Below are 16,284 nucleotides of genomic sequence, written 5' to 3'. Positions count from 1 at the left end.
AGGGTTAGGGCTGTTAAAAACCATGTCTGACTTTTAATTTTGGAAACAAATTAAATACAGTTAAATTAAAACCGACCAGATGGTGCAGCTCCTTCGGCTCTGTTCTCGGGGCTCTGAGCCCCCAGCCTCACTCCTTTGCAGTGGGGGGCAGGAACAGACTGGGTCTGGGAAACAACTTGTAGTCATGAACCCAACTCTGATTTGGAAAAAACTCTTTCCCAACAAAGATGAAAGCTGCAGTCCACCAGGGTTATAATTATAAATAAATACACATGCAGCTAAGAGAGGCTATTAGGTGAAAACAACGGAAGTAGCATCCGCCAAAAAAACAAAAACAAAAACAGAGAGAGGGAGGATATCCATTTTGTTGTTCATTATCGATTTCCTGAAAAATGAGCCCTGGGTTTTTGGCTAAGAAGGTGGCCTAAGACCAGCCAGGCTGACCTGAGCATTCAGGGCTGGTTTTGGTGAGTGAGGCAGTGCCGTGCCTGGGCATAAATTCACTCGTTTGGGGGGTGCCCTGTGCACACCTCCTCCCTCCCCTCCCACGCCACCCCACTTGGTTCTGAGGGGTTGATTCCAGAGCCACCATTGAAAGTGTAAGAGGCTGGGGAACGTCCTGCAAGGTGGCTCAGGGTTCTCAGGGATGCGATCCCGTCGGGTGGTTTCACGAATGCCGTGGGAAGTTAAATCCATTTCAAAATTGGCAGCCAATGCTATTTTTGAATGTTAGGTTGCTGGACTGAATCCTACCCACCCACCCAGGAATGGGTTCTCAGCGGTCCTCAGACCGGTCCTGTGAGTTTAAACGGAGTGGGGGCTGTTAGCGTTAAAAAATAAACACCTCTTCAGTAGGCTCAGGCCTTTCCTTTTCCTCCACTTGGGAGGGAAATTGTGCTTCCAACTTTCAGGAGCATGAGTGAGAGAATCAGAAGAGGGCTGTCTCTGTCAGTGGCCTGTCCTGGTGCAGGAAGCAGTACATGCACACTGTTCTTTCTCTGGGGGGGCAGAGGGGGAGAGGGGACAAGCAGCAGCCTTGTTCCTCGTGCTCCCAACTCAGGGACAAGCGAGGTTTTCATTCCCATTTTATGTTTAAAATAGAATGATTTCCAAAGTAGTGTGTGCTCAGGTCTCCTTTCCCCTCAGGGTCCAAATGATCTCTGCCCCTTTTCCACAAATCCCTCTGTTAACCCAAAGCCCCCATCCCCCGCAACCAGGGGCAGAAAGGAGTATGGAACTGCTCCTGCCTCCCTCCTCTTTCCACCTTGCCCACCCGGGCTCACTTCAGCCCCTGAGGTCTGTGGTTCTCAAGAGCTCTGGAAAGAGGGCTCCTGGCCGCCCCAGTCCCAGCCCAGGCAAAGGGCCCTGGGGCCCAGTGGGCAGGGGGGAGGCAGTGTGTAGGCTGGGGCCTGCATGGTCTTAGTCCAGGTCAGTCCATGACCTGTGCTGGCTTGAGGGCCCACCTCCTTCTCTGTGCTGGAAGGAGCAGGTTTGAGGGATGTGTGGCCAGAGTAAGGGGCTCTACTCCTACCACAGCCTGGGGTATGGGGGAGCCTGATGACAGGCCCAGGCTCCCCTCATGCAGGGTGGTCACCTGTTGGGATCAAAGACAGCCTTATGCTCTGGAAATAGGAACCAGAGGAAAGCCAGAGAGGTATGTCTACTTGAGAACAGCTCTCTGAGGAGGGGAGGGGGTGTTCCTGATGCCTGGGCAGGGGGCTGCTCTCTGGTCTTCAGAATTCCCTGGCCGGATGGCCTTGTGCGGTCATGCTGGGCCCCAGGAGCAGGGAGCCAGGGAAGGCCACACTGCACTGGACATCTGGGGTCTTTTCACCTCTCTCCCAGCCTGGCATCACTCCAGGGCTTCGGTGCCCACTGTGTCTGCTCCCGCAGGCCCTGTCAGCGTGGGAAGCTCTGGGGAGGCATGCTGGGGCACCGGCTTGCTGGCTGGCATGGCTCGACTAGCAGCTGGGCCCCTGGTCGTGCTGGATGGAAGAGAACAACAGGTCTGGGATTTCTGTGCTTTAGGTTCTCCGTCCTTTGTCCTGGCATCAAGCTGGGCTCTCTCTGAAGCCTCAGAATAGAAAGGAGGGTGATGGTGATTCCTTAGGAGTTTGCCTCGGAGGGACCATCAGCCATGGGAAGAGGTTGGAAGGCCAGGAACAGGGTCTGAGAAGGAGGCTCCTGTGAAGGGGAGAGGAGGAATATGGGTGAGGCATGAAGAGGGGAGGCAGGTGAGGGGCAGCCAGTCTGGCCAAACTGCCCAATCCTGAGCCCCATCAGAGTTCACCCAGGAGCTCCGCAGAGCCCAACCCCTAGGGTCCTCTGCGGATCCCTTATTGCAAGGCGGCTGGGTTCTTCCAGTGACCAGGTGAGGAGGCAGGGAACGGGGCTCTGTACTGGTGCATTTTCAGCAGCACTGGTCAAGCTGATTTTCTGGTTCAGGGCACAAAGCAGGCCGACGGACACCCTGTGGTCTCCTGTGGGCAGGGCAGTGGCAAACATGATAGGGACGCTGAAGCTTAACTCTGGGGCCGGAGGACAGATACGTATTCCACTGTCTGAGCTCCCACCTCTGTGACGACATCATAGAAAGCCCACAGACAATTCCTGACTTGGAAAACCAGCTGGCACAATTCACTTTGTTTAGCTTTTCTGAACACCATTTCTTTACCTCTAAAATGTAGATAGGTCCTGTGGCCTACTTCAATAGAAAGTTTTATTTATTTATTTATTTATTTTTTATTATGTTATGTAAATCACCATACAGTACGTCATTAGTTTTTGATGTAGTGATCCATGATTCATTGTTTGCGTATGAATCATGGAACACTACAAAAGTTTTTATTAAAGACTCAATTAAAAATAGCAACACTTATATAAGACTCCTTGTGTACCAAAGATTGTTCCTGGTGCCCCCAATAGCCCGTTTTACAGACCAAGAAACTGAGACCTACGGGAAGAAAGTAAAGTCAAAGGGTGAAAAGTGGTAGGCCTGGAGGCTGAACTAGGCTCTGGGGTCCGTGCTTTCACCCCTGTACTACACGGTTACAACTAAGAGACACATGGACATGCTTGATGAGGTAGAAGCAGTGAGTGAGGGGTCCCTGTCACAGCAGCATGGCGGAAGACCACAGGGGAAGACAGAGCCTAGGAGAAAGCGTGCACATGGCAATGCCTTGCAACAGGACCGGTGTCATGGCCAAGATAATAGCAGTAATGACAGGAGATTGTCATGAGGCCATGTCTAGAAGGTGAGGCCTTCAAAGTTGCTGGTGGCAGAAGGACCCAGCTATGTGGGGCAAGTTGGCTCCCGTTAACTTCCAGGTGGCACAATGGGACGGGGACTTCAGCTATGCCCTTTCCGCTCTTGCCCCCCTTTGCCCTGACCTCCCACAATTAAAAGCCAAGAGGAAAAGCCTCGGCAGATTTATTCTGCATCCCAACTTGATGCGCCCTTGCCTCGTGTGTGGTTTACCCTCATCCCTGCCATACCTGTATCCTGGAGCTCAGATCTCCACAGTGGGGTCAGTGAAGCCTTTCTTCCCCTCATTCACCAGCACCGGCTTCTCCGTCCGTGTGTGCCAGACCAGGATCTGTGTGTCCAGAGACATGAAACAACATGGGGCAGGCCCTCCTGACCTCAGCCTGCCACCTCCCTGTTCACTCCCACGCTCCGCAAGTATTTTTCCTGCCCCTCCTGTTCTGTCCTTGTTCCATCAAGATTTTCTCCATTGTTCTTTATTTTTACCTACCCCCCTCATTCTTGCTGTTTATACATAAATGATGCATTCAAAATATCTGTTGGAAACAAAAAGTGCGTAGCTACAGAAGATAGACAAGTCAGTTCCAAGATCTCCTCTTGCTTTTCGTCTTCCCCTGTTTCTTCATAGGTCTCTCTAGAGAGGGAGGAATTTTCAGGAGGCTTTGGCTCAGCCAAGTGATAATTCAGGCCCTAGCTGGAGAAATCCAAACTAGAAGCAGTGTGTGTGTGTCTGCGTGCATGCATGCATGTGTGTGCCTGGGTGTGTGTGCATGCACCCAGGCAAGCATGTGTTTGTACATACGTGAACACTTGTCTGGCAGGGCGGTCGTGGAGCCTAGCTCTTTTGACATTTGGGAGGGAAGGCAACCCTTGGCCCTGCTCACTGACCACCACCCTCTGTATTTCCCTGCTTGACTTTAGCGTGACGGCCTCTGACAGGATAAACCACCTTCCTGAGGAAGGCATGGCTCTAGGCTGGTCCTTTGCAGGGCTGTTTTGAGGTCTTTATTTCCTTCCCTCTGATCTGTAGGAGGGTTTGGATGGGCTGGAAAAAGCTTGCATTATAGTCCGTTCTGGGAGGGCTTACCTTGGTGCAGTTCGCTGCCTTGGGCTCCAGGTCATTGAGGGTAACAAGTTCTCGGAGGAGGCTGCTTTCCTGGTAGCCTCCTTTCACGCCACGCAGCTTGAAGTAGGCCTGGCTACGCTGTAGAATGAGCCTCAGGTTGACGGCAAATCCAGCCATGTCTATTGCAAATGGTCGGTGTGGGTCGAACACTGTCTTCCAGCCGACCACCTTCCCTGCCCCGTTGACCCGTGGGGCCTCGTACCGAAGGCCACCAACGAAGGCAACGGGCCACACAGACACCCTCCTGGTGCTGCGCATCTACAAGAGGGGATCCAGAGTCAGGACACGTGGGACTGCTGATGGGGAATGGAGCCTGGCCCCAGAGAAGGGGAAATCGATGAGCTCTATGCAGACAGGCCATCTGAAGCCGTACCAGGGGATCCAGCCCAGCCCTGTCTCCAGATGCATTCTCCATGGTGGGCATCTACAGGGTAACCTGCCTCACTGTGGACAAGGCCTGACCTCTCACCCAGCTGACATGCTGCTTCTCCACAAGACTTGGCAGCCCAGCTTTCTCTCCTGCAAAACCTCCATCTTCCCAATTTAGAGTCTAAAATGACTCCTTCCCCTGCCCCAGACTCCCATGACTCACAAACCCCAAGAACGGAGAAAGCGTGTTCCACATAGAATCTAGACCCCCTCGAGGCCTTCGCTGAGACAATACCTCTAAGGCAAAGACTTTGGTCTAAGAGCTCCGCCACCCACTTTCTTCCCTTTAACCAGGGATGACTGCTGAAACTTGCAGCGAGTTCTTTTCCATCCCTTTCCTGGTTCCCTGCAGTCTAATCTACACTGACCCCAGTTGGCACCCGCCCCCCCCCCGCCAACCCTATGGTTTCTCTATGTGCCCATTCCAAGGGGCCCCACACCAGAGGCCCTGCGCCGGCATCCTCCCGCCCCTTCCCCGCCTTCTGCCTGGTCCCACACCTCCTCAAAGAGCTCCAGACTGTAGGTGTTGTCGTCGTCGGCGAAGTACACCACGCCGGGTTGGCTGGAGTTGCGCGGGAAAGTCTCGCGCAGCCAGCGCAGGGCCAGGTTGCGCTGCATGGTGCCCCGCGGGATGCGCGGGTCGCGGGCGTCGCCGCGCAGCTTGTAGTTGCGGGGCGTCTCCACGTGCAGATGCGTGTAGTTGAGGCCGGTGTCGCGCAGCAGGCGCGCGGTGAGCGGCGTCCGGCGCGGCGCGTCCTCCACCACCAGCCAGTGCAGGTTGGGCACGTGCAGCAGCGTGTTGGCCATGCGCGTCAGCTCGGCCTTCTGCACCGGGCGGCTGTAGGTGGGCGTCACCACGTGGATGGTGGGCAGCGTGTCCGACCACGGCGGGGGCCGCGTGTACACGTACTCCGTGCGCACCACCTCCACGATGTCGCGGTCCGACATGCAGTACTCCCTGGGGTCGGCGCCCGGGGGCGCATCGCGCCGGGGGTCGCTGCCGTCATCTGTGGGGTTGGGAGACACACGGTGTGGGGACCGGCCGCGCAGGCCCGGCTCTGGCCTCAGGTACTGGGCCGGAGGCCACCCACCCTGCTAAGACGAACCTCTCCGCTCCTTCTGCAGGATTGTCCTGGGAAACCTGCCTGGGGCTCTAGCTTGTAAGCTCACCCAGAAAGCCGCATCTCTGGAATGCTCTAGGGCATTTTCCTAGTTCTGACTCCCGAAATGACACAGAAATAACCTCTCCCTCCTTCTCACATTTGACAGCTCTGCAGCTATTTGAGTGTGGCTGGCCAAGTTCCAAGGCTGCCTTCTCACTTCCTAAATGTGTTGGGTTTTATATGACAAAGTGTCCTGACGCTTCCCACCCTAGAGCCCTCCCCATCTGCCTGCACTTGCCACCCCCGCGGCCCCGCCCAGGACTGGGGTTGCCCAGCACCAGGGCACTGCCACCCATACTGCTGTAGATGCCACAGGGCCCGAGCGCAGTGTTGGGGCTTTCCTAGACGCGGCACACTGTGCACCCCATGAGCCTGAGGGTGGCTCAGCCCGATTTTTCACAAGTTTCTACTTAAGTGGGGCCTCTCCCTTCCCGGTCTTAGGAGTCTTGGTGCAGAATTTCATACTTAATTATCACGTTTTCTTCCAGGGTCATGCCTATAGTTGTCAAGATAATTTTGAATCCTGAACCCGTTGTTTGTACTTTTAGATGTTCTTAAATTTTAGCCTACACAAGAAGACAGAGCGGGAACCTGTTTTAGCTCTTCTGTTGCTTCGATGTCAATCTCCTGATCTGTACTTTTGGACTCATCCAGCCATCTGGGAGACTAACTCGACCACTGACCCCAACTGTGCTAACATCCAGCTAGTGTTTATGCATTACTCCCCAAGACACCATGAGGGACGGTGTGTAGGACATTGTGGAGTTCTGGCCTCTGGTGAAACACTCACAGTCCTGGGGAACCCATTCCTCCCTGAGGGCAACCTGTTTCGGTTGGGTCAGCTCTAACCAAGCTTTTTCTAGATCCTGGACATCTTTCTCATTACTGACGCTAGTAGTTCTGTCAAGAGGAGAAATCAGCAGCATTGGTATTCTTGTTTTTAATGAGCCCCTCCTCTTCAAGTTCTTTCTGTTTGAACAACTCTGTGGCCCTCACTGCTCTTACAGCATCTCAGCAGGAGGTGGTACGGGTCAGAGGACATACCTAGGAATGTGAGTGCCCCGGCTCAGACCCTGTCTAGTTCTATCACTTACTATTGCCCTTGGGCAGGTCACTTAGCTTCTGGTGCCTCAATGTTAGCAACTGCAATATGGAGCCAATAATAGAATCAACTTTATTGAGTTACTCTATGGATTGAGTCAATAGATGTAAAGGACCCAGAACACTGCTAGGGAAGACAGTTGCCAGCCCTACATCTGCATGGCTTCATGCAGCCGGAGAAGAGCATTCTCACCATTGGGTAGAAGTATGGTTCAAGGGAGGATGCTGGGAATCAGCCATTCTGTCACCTCCCTTCCTTCCCATCGCTGTTCTTTGCAGATGGGGTGTGTGTGTGTGTGTGTGGTGTTCGTATGAGGTGTGCTACTGGGCTCTGGGAGGAGGTACAGATGAACCCAGAAGACCGGCTCTGGGCTCTTGGGGAGTTCACGTAGGCCAATGGCACAGTAAGACATACAGCGATAGTGAGGAGTCTGCACCACGGAGGGAGACACACTGCCCCCAGGGGTGTGAATGCTCAGCCTCTGTTGATCAAAGGTGACTTTTTGGAGGGGTTTTGGGGTCAAACTGGGAAAACATAACAGAGTTGAGGAAAGAGGTGGATGATGGGGATTCTGACCAAGATATATATAAGGGTTTATTTATCCTGCAGTCAGTGAAACTGAGGCCTGAGAAGAAAGATTCAGAGCCATCTTCCCCACCTTTCTTCCATTCAAGTCCTCCCAAACAGGCGGGTCTGGGCCCTGGGAACGTTCTCCATGCCTTCTGACCTGGCCACAGCGTGAGCCTAGCTCTTTGTGCTGGCTCCAGGGCTTCTGCAACCTTTGAGTCACAAAGGCCTCCTGGCCACCCTGACATGATTTCACTGCAGCTTTCCTTCAGCCCTCTTGGCATACTCTGAGGAGACAGAACGCCAGCTCCCCATCCTCAGGCACTAGCGTCAGTGCTTAGTAAAACATTCTGACACCTCTGACCCTAGAGCTCTGCCAAGAATGGAATCCACATGATACTATGTCACTTGGTATATGGTAGCTTTAACCCTTCTGGAATGATGTAGTTGTAGGATAACAATTCCAAAATGAAGAGCACCAAAGAGAGAAGTTGGAGGATAAATGTCAGGAGAGGCTCTAAGTGCCCAGCATTGGACAGTGGGAATTCCTTGATCTTCAGCCTGGAAAATCTTCCTCATGGAAGCTTCAGAAACTGCTGGGGCTGAGCAGGACCCACTGCATAACTGTGGAGCAGCCTGCCTTCTGACTATGATTCTTGACTACTGCTGGCATCCAAATCACTCGGGGTTACGAGCTACATGTGGATTTGCAGGCCCTACTCCAGACCCATCCTCTCTTTCTCTGGGATGGGCCTGGGTGCTTTTGTATTTTATCCTGTAATATGATGCACGTTTCAATAGGAGAATTGCTGCCTTAGAGTACTGAGTCTGTACGTGCATGGAGTACATTGGAGGGCAGAAGAGTGTGAGATGAGAGCCCAAAGAATGAGGGGGTAGGCCATATATGGGGCACATGGAAGGGGCCAGGGTATGGGGAGCCCCGTGTGAGAAGGAAAGGCAGCCTGGTGGAGGGGAAAACTCCGGACTCAGAGCCAGGAGAACCTGGTTCCAGCCTGTTCATCCACGAGTGCTTTGTGGGACTTTTTCTCTAGCCAGGCCTATTTTCACTAGGTAGGACTGACTAGGTTAGGGTTGCCTAAACAGGAAAAAGGAGCAAACAATATGCTCTCCCTGAATGGTTTTAAAACACAGGCCAGAAACCCTGTCCATCCTTATCCTTCACTACCCACAGCTTAGAGCAAACAGTCCTCACACATCCTGAGACTGGATGCAGAGTTGTGCATGTGTGTGTCTCTGTGCATACATGTGTGTGGTGGCTCTCACCAGATTCCCGAAAGCACCAAGACCTCCATAAAGGTAAGGTCATTGGCCTGGACCATCCTATGGCTCCTCTCAGCTGCCTCATAAATGAAAATATGAACTCCATCAGTGTTGGTGTGGTCGTTCTTATGACAGAAGCCTGGCCGGGGCTGGGGGCCGGAGGTTGGGGGGCTCACCCTTGTGCGTGGTGAGCAGAGGCGCGATGGTGCTCTGGTGCCACACGGTGACTAGCAGCGTCCAGGGCAGTACGATGAGGACGATCGCAAGGATGTCCCGTCTTTTCGGCATCTCCAAGGCTGGCTGGGCCCACAGCTCCTCGTTACCTGAGCGGTGGCAAGGTCAGGAGAAGGGCGGCCCCAGGGGCGACGGCGGCAGACAGTGGCGAGCACAGGGGAGAAAAGAACAGGAATGGGCCGGGCAGGCCAGGCACAGGGAGAGCAGAGAAGCCGAATGTTGGCTAGCAGATCTTACCAGCACTCACAACCCACCCATTGCGGAAGCAGGTTTGCAGAGTCTGGCCAGACCGGAGACCGAGAAGGGGTGGCTGTCCAAGGGCATGATCAGGAACCCTGTGAAGTGGACACCTGCAAGAGAGAGCAGAGCAGGATGGCCAGAGACCTGGGGCCTTGCTGTGGGGCTCACAGCACTGGGGTTTTCACAGCAGAGCCTGGACTGCCATCTCTCTGAGGACTGCTCCGGCCTGCCTGCCTGAATGAAACGAGCCTCTGTCCCCCACAGGCTTGGGGACATGGCGCTGCCCAGTTACGTGATTCAGCAGGGCACAGAAGTTAAGGGCACGACCTTCAGACACACGTGTCTTGTTTTAACCCCAACTTTGCCACCAACAAGCCATATGCCCTTTACCAAGTTATGGCCGCTCTCTGTGCCTGTTTTCTCATCTGCGAAATGGGGTACGATCACTACCTACTTCACAAGGTTTTGAGAATTAAATCAGTTCATACCAACAAAGGCCATAGAATGGTGCCTGGCACGTATGTATGTGTGTGTATCTCAAGACATGTTGGCTAGTTGTCCACATGTGTCCAGATGGTTTCTTTCAAAGCCGAGATAAAGGGGTCAACACTGGGGTGAGGGCCAACTAGACATGTTTTGAGGGATAGGCCCTGGGAGGAAATGCAGCAAGTGCCTTCCCTTTGTCAATGTCAATCGGGAATTTTTGTGAATTTTACATGGCTTGGGCATCAGGAAGGTGAAGAGGTGTCCCTGTGGGGGCTGCCATATGCTGAGGAGACGGCACTCACAGTGGCAACAACAGGGGCTCCAGGAGAGATGCCCCTTCTGTGAGTAGCGTGAGCCTGCTAGAATTTCTCCTCAGAAATGCCTGCAGAGGGTGTGTCAGCAGCAGCCTTTCTGGGCCTTGTCGTCTTGTGCACTCATGACCACCATGGAAACGGTCGCATCCTGTTCTCTGCCTCCCTTTCCCTTCTGCGCTGAGCCCTGTGTAAGATGCAGGATCCGGGCAGCCCCTGGCTGGTCCTGGTGTGCTCACCACCTCTGGTGGCCAGCACTGGGCAGTGACATGCCTGAGGGAAGCCAGCCGCCCTGTCCAGACCAGGGAGCACATGCTCGTCACCTCTGGCAGTGTCAAGAGTCAAGGTCAAGGAGAACTTCCGCTCCCCCCCACCCCCCCAGCTTGGGAAACAGTGTGTTTTCCTCTCCTTGTCTGGTCCTCTCTCCAGATAGTTCTGTCACCTTGTGGAAGAGCCAGGTGTGTCTTCTAGTAAGGTGCACCGTGGTTCCCAGGGTCGGCCAGCATGCCCCAGCCAGCCACCTACCTAGCAGAGGCCTGCTCGGCCTCCACCATCTCCTTGTAGGCAGGTGGTAAACAGGCTGCCCCACTTTCCTCAGGGAAATGGAAGGTCCAGCAGACTGCAGTGTTACAGGCAGGGACAAACGATGTGGGCACCGAGCAGGGAGAGTAAGTCTACAAACTCCTCTTTTATGCCCCCCTCCCCCCAGGTGACAGAACCCAGTGTCCTGCCCCAGGAGCCCTGTCTGGTTCTTGTGTGTGCAGTATGATGAAGCGGAGCGACCTCTCGCCACCCCCAGCCCCAGCCCGATCCCCCCACTCCAAGGCCACTGACAAGGCTACAAAGGGCTGAGTCAAGGCCTTGGTTTGGCTGGGTGATCTTAGGCCACATTTGATGGAGGACAGGGGAGCTTCTAGGAGGCCTGGCTGCGAGATCTCTTTTGGATTCTCAGTGACTCAAAAAAGGAGCTTTTCCAAATGTCCTTCATCTTGGGGAGGGTTAATTCCAGGGTGGAGAAAGCACCGAGAGGCAAGCTCCAGGGCAATTTGCTGCATGCACGTCCAGCCTGCTCACTCTGCACTTGCCTGCATTTACACCTTTTTCCTCTGGGCAGCCTCTTATCCCAAGCCTCCTACCTCTGGCACCTGCTCAACCTCCCGCTTGTCTGTTTGGACTGTCATTAGTAAAAACAAGCTGTTAGGCAGCACTGGGTGATGCTCAGAAACGATGCTCAACTCTTCGGTCAATCTTCAAGACGCCTCTGGCCACAGGTGCCATTGTAACCCCACTTCACGAGGGAGCCATTGAGGCTAGAGAGGATCGTCCAAAGCTGCAATCAGGTCTCGGTGGAGCCAGACAGAAGTCCTGACCGTTTGGTTCTATGTGGTCCGCGGAAGCGTGGGAGGAGAGGTTCCAGGTCCCGGAGCCTCGAACCTGGCTCAGGTGCAGAGTGAGCACAGGTCTACACAGACCGTGGCCTAGCACTGCTTCAGAGCCAACCCTCTTCATGAAAGCTGCCTCCACTGTGGGGTCCCAGGGCCTCCCTGAAGGTGGGAGCAGGAAGTGGGTTCTGGGGGAGGAAGGATGTAGGCAAGGGTGCAAGGGGGCTCTGGAGAGAGAGTTCTGGGCCCATCTAGTCTTCTTGGTCAAAACATCTATGAAAGGAAAGGGAGGAGGGGATGAGGGAGAAAAGCTCTAAAAATAAACTTAGCAATAAACCCAGTTGTGCATTAATTACTCTGGAAGCCATTACGGCTTGAAAACCCCATAACTTTAATGGAGGCTATTATAAGCATAGTAGCAAAATCGTGGAGCTAATTACCAGGCAGTTATTAAACAGCACAGAGAGAGCACCCAGCCTTGGAGAAAGTTGGCTGGCCAGCAGGGGGCAGGTTTGTGGGAAATGGGACCTGGGGCAGGGGAGGGTCCTGGGAGCTGCAACCCCCTCCCCACCCCCAGACCTGGGCTTGTGTGTAAGATGGGAGTGCAAGGATGCCCACCTGGCCACAGCCTGCACCTTGGAGGGAGGGCAGTGGCTTGCCTGTGGCCGCAGCTCAGGCCCCAGAATTACTCGGGCCCTCACTGGCTAGGGCAGAAGGATCAACACAAAGATGGAGCAGGGGATTGGCCATACCCTGAGGCCAACAGAGGGGAGGAGGCCAGGTCAGGAAGAATGGGATGTTTGAGGAAGCTGTGAGGGGTGGCTGACAGGAAAGTGCAGGGGCCTGCTGGGGCCATGACTCCCCACCTGAACCTCGTCACTCGTGTCTGTGACCAGCCTCCACTGTCAATTGTCCCCCAGTAAGTGCAGACATGAGGAGGCCCTTCCAACCCCCTGGTGCTCCAAGAAGCCTCCACGGGACACAGACAAAGGCTGTGCTGTGGGTAGAGGGTGTGGGGCCAAGGGGGGTGGGGACAGTCATTTGGCGACAGGAGCAGGGTGCTGGGCAGCTGTGGTAGGGAGACAGGGCAGCGTGGCCTGGACAGTGTTCTGGGTTGTGGACAGTGTCCCCCTTCACTGGGGGACCAGGTCCCATTGCCTGCCCTCCTCCTTGGGCTCCACCTTCATCTTAAAATACAGAGTCTGGGTTGGGAGAGTGCTAATGAATTTTCAGTTCTGCCATTTTAAGCAACCTAAGGTTGAGACGTTTAGGCCTCTGTGACGATGAAGAAATGTCCTGTGTGAGAAAAGTGGGGTCAGGTGGGCATCCAAGGCAGGAAGCCAAACTAACAACTTTGCATGGAACTTAGTCATGATTTAAGGACCAATTAGCTACGGAGACTGGCCATGTCTGCCAAGACCTATTTATAGGAATCTGCCTCTGGGTTTAAGGGTGTCTTGGTCTGTGTGTGAGAACCAGGGGGCATCCTGAAGGAAGTGCCCAAGAATGGGGCAGAGACAATCAGGCTGGACAAGAGATGCTGGGCCTGGGGAGGCAGAGCTGGATGCCAGACTGGTTTCAAGGCTGGATGATTCCAAATGCATGGAAAGGCTTCCTCCTGAGCCTACAGGTGTTCCAACGGAAACCTCATCAATGCCCCTAGTCCCCGAAAAGGAGGGTTATTTAATTACATTTAACAAATATTAACTCAGCATCTGTAGTGGGCAGGCACTGTGTTAAGTTCTATGGGCAATGCAGCAGCATGGGAGAGGGAGGCAATGGCTTCCTTCCAGCATCTCGCAGCCCAGAGGGAGGGAGGGACTTCACACAGGTGTCTGTGAGGCCCCCACATCAGCACTCAGCGTGATGTGTGATGAGTACTCTTGTTGTAGAGAGGGCGTGTGCGTGTGTGTGTGTGTGTTTGTGTGTGTGTGTGTGTGTGATGGAGGTTAGTTACTAACAAGCTCAGAAACCATCCAAGCCCCTTGTCTCTGGAGGATGATAAAGCCATGTTACCCAGGAAGTTTGGGAACAGGAGTTGGCTAGTCAAAGGAATCCATTAAAGTGAAGAGTCCTTCAAAATGCACACATATGATACATGTTTCAACTAAAGTAGCTTTTAAAGAGCCAAGAGCTCAATAGGTGCTGTTTTTCTAGGACTGCACCATATGTGGTCATTTTCCCCAAATCCAAGCCACTCAGCACTGGCTAGCTTGTAGCGCTTCTGCTGTTTTGACACAGGGCCTCAGCCTTTCCTAGGGCCGAAAGACAACTGAGCGAGTTCCATGTTGCCTTGCCAACATCATCCACACCCCAGCGCACTGCCTGTGGCCTCCAGGGCTGATTTCTTCAAAGTGCTCCAGGACCTGAAGGACACCTGGTAAGCAATTCAAGTGCTTCATCCTTTAAGATTTTTTATGACATTTCCCACCCATCTTCACCTAATTTGGAGAACTTTTTCCCTAGACTCATCTTAGGGAGTCTTTTGAGAGTATTCAACTTCGTTTTCATAGAGACAACACATTTCTTTCTTTCCAGCTCATGTTTCATGGTCCCTGTAATATCCCATGATGGTGATAGCAAGCACGACCATTGTAAGCAGGCTGGAAGCAAACATTCTGGCCTCTCCGCAAGCACGTGGTTCAGCTGGTACAAGTGGTAGGGGGCCACCAGAGGGGAGGTCCAGCAGCAGGCTTGCACAGGCAGCTGGTAGTGTGCTTTACAGATGGGGTGAACATCAGTCGTGCGCTCAGTCAGTCGAGGAAAGGTTGGTTAAGAGAGCTTCTGCTTGTACGTGGGAAGGGAAAAAGCTGTCCTCTGTCATCTGGGAGCCTGAGACCCCTGGGGCTGATGAGGCAGATGCTGAAGCCTCCTCAGGCAGAAGCATAAGCAGCTGCAGTGGTTCGGGCCCAGAAGGAGGGGTGGGTGGGTGGAGAGAGCTGGGGCAGCCAGAGTGGCTAGGGAAGGCACCAGGCCTTTGAGCATGGGAGCAGGGATGTGGCAACAGGAGGCAGAAAGAGGGGAAATTTTAAAAGAAGAGAGTGGGAGGGATGCTGGTCAAGGTTCCAGCTTTACCCTTTAGCCCCAGACAGCGCCCCTCTCAAAGAGAGGCACAGATTTGTCCCAGAGACCCGCAGGAGCCCCTAATGGGATCAAGGGATTAGTATTGATTCTGCTGCCGCTGCTCAGGAAAAGCCCACTGCCAGAGCTAATCAGCGCCTGGGCCAGTCAATCCATACTTCATTAACCCAGCCCTAGTCTTCGGCCACCTGGCCCCCCCCCCGACCCTCCATTCCCCCCAACCTGGCCCTGGCTTCCAGCCACCAGCTCCTGCTGGGATGGCAGCAACAGGCACGGGCCTCTCTCTGCCCACCGTTCCCCAGGACACTCATGGGGGGAGTGTCCAAGGAGCTGCACTGCCCAGGCTTCCTGCTCCTCTTTGTCCTTCCTTGCCCCCATGACCTCAGAAGAAGTAAAGTGAGGTCCTGTGGGACACCTGGCTGGGACTGTAAGCCTTCCCTGTAACAGCGCAATGCTGGGCCAACAGGATTCATCTTCCTTTGATCTTCACAACAGCCCTGCAAGGCAGGCAGGAAAACCGTACCCCCATTTTATCTTCAAAGGAACTAAGGCTTAGATGGGCTGTGTGACTGGCCCAGGGCTCAGAGTCGGCCACTGGCAGAGTGCATGCTCAGGCCTTTGGACTCCGAATCAGCGTGCCCCCCATGCCCATGCTGCTTCCCTCGCTTCAGACTGGTGCTTGCTTCCTGCCTCCCCCAGCCGGCACTTCTGCCCCAGGGACACGGCTTCCTGAGCTGGCTGGGGCCCACCACTGGCCTGCCCTCCTGGTGGTCAGGCCGAGGGCCCCAGGGAGGGGCTCTCTCACCCTGTCTTCACAGTGCAGCGCTGAGGAGAGGAAGACCTGGGCCCTGCGGAGAGGTCTGCCTCCTGCCTTGGGGCCTGGCCAACGCTGGCTTTCGCTCCTGGGTACTTCCGATAGGAAGGATGACATGGATTCCCGATCTTCCACCATCTTGTTCCTTTCTAGCTAGGAAAACCCATCCAAGGGCTTGGGCTGAAAGAAGTGTTCCTTCAGTTCAGGCTTGGCGTAAAACATACTCTTAGGCTTTGGTTTTCTTCCAGCCCAACAGTATCAGAAAATGCAACTCATGGTTTGTTTGTTTTAGGTAGCTCCTTTGTTTTTTTCTTTTTGGTTTTTCTGAAACAGCCTTTGGATTCAATCTGGATTAGGATTCAGTAAGAAATGAAAACTGGGGTTTGGTTTTGTGTGGTACTCTGCAAGGCAAAGTCCATTCTGGTTCACTGTAGGAATTTAAACAGAACAAGAGATGGGCCCCAGCTGGTTTCACTGAAGTTCCTTGAATCATGTAGCTTGTGGGCTTCAGGCAGACAGGCAGCCACTCATTCCAGAGCCTCCAGGCAGGAGGCCCTTAGAGAAAAAACCCAATGTTTCATTTTGTGGGGACATAGGTTGCTACGCTCAGTTGGGGCCTGCAGAGGCTGGAGCCCAAGCACACAGATGACCACAGCTCGGGAGGGCGCAGTGGCCAGGGAGACAGCAAGCTGAAGGACACAGGCCTAATGGAGGTTGTAGAGAGCTGGGCAGCGGCCCACCAGGCCCACGGGGCAGCCCTGTGCAGGGCTAGCATGCAGCGGGTGGGGAGGGCTGACTGCGGA

The 16,284-nt window shown here is 54.1% G+C and overlaps 1 protein-coding gene across 2 annotated transcripts in view; it reads right to left on the bottom strand.

Moving 5' to 3' along the window:
- Window positions 1-4: 4 nt before the first annotated feature.
- B3GAT1 (beta-1,3-glucuronyltransferase 1) overlaps window positions 5-16,284 on the bottom strand; it is a 29,989-nt gene continuing 13,709 nt past the window's right edge. The window contains exons 2-7 of one of the 2 annotated variants that reach the window (XM_081799074.1): window positions 9,405-9,517; window positions 9,110-9,256; window positions 5,319-5,827; window positions 4,353-4,649; window positions 3,496-3,596; window positions 5-2,184 (exon numbers count right to left, since the gene is read on the bottom strand). In XM_081799074.1, coding sequence (XP_081655200.1) covers window positions 3,510-3,596; window positions 4,353-4,649; window positions 5,319-5,827; window positions 9,110-9,221 — 1,005 coding nt within the window. In that variant the 5' untranslated portion in view covers window positions 9,222-9,256; window positions 9,405-9,517 and the 3' untranslated portion in view covers window positions 5-2,184; window positions 3,496-3,509. The remainder of the gene's footprint in view (window positions 2,185-3,495; window positions 3,597-4,352; window positions 4,650-5,318; window positions 5,828-9,109; window positions 9,257-9,404; window positions 9,518-16,284) is intronic. The other variant, XM_081799073.1, reaches the window with a different exon arrangement.

The sequence above is a fragment of the Leptonychotes weddellii genome, chromosome 11 (assembly GCF_054177405.1).
Source record: "Leptonychotes weddellii isolate Sample4059 chromosome 11, ASM5417740v2, whole genome shotgun sequence".
Taxonomy (NCBI): Eukaryota; Metazoa; Chordata; class Mammalia; order Carnivora; family Phocidae; genus Leptonychotes; species Leptonychotes weddellii.
This window is presented reverse-complemented; position numbering and strand designations above follow the sequence as displayed.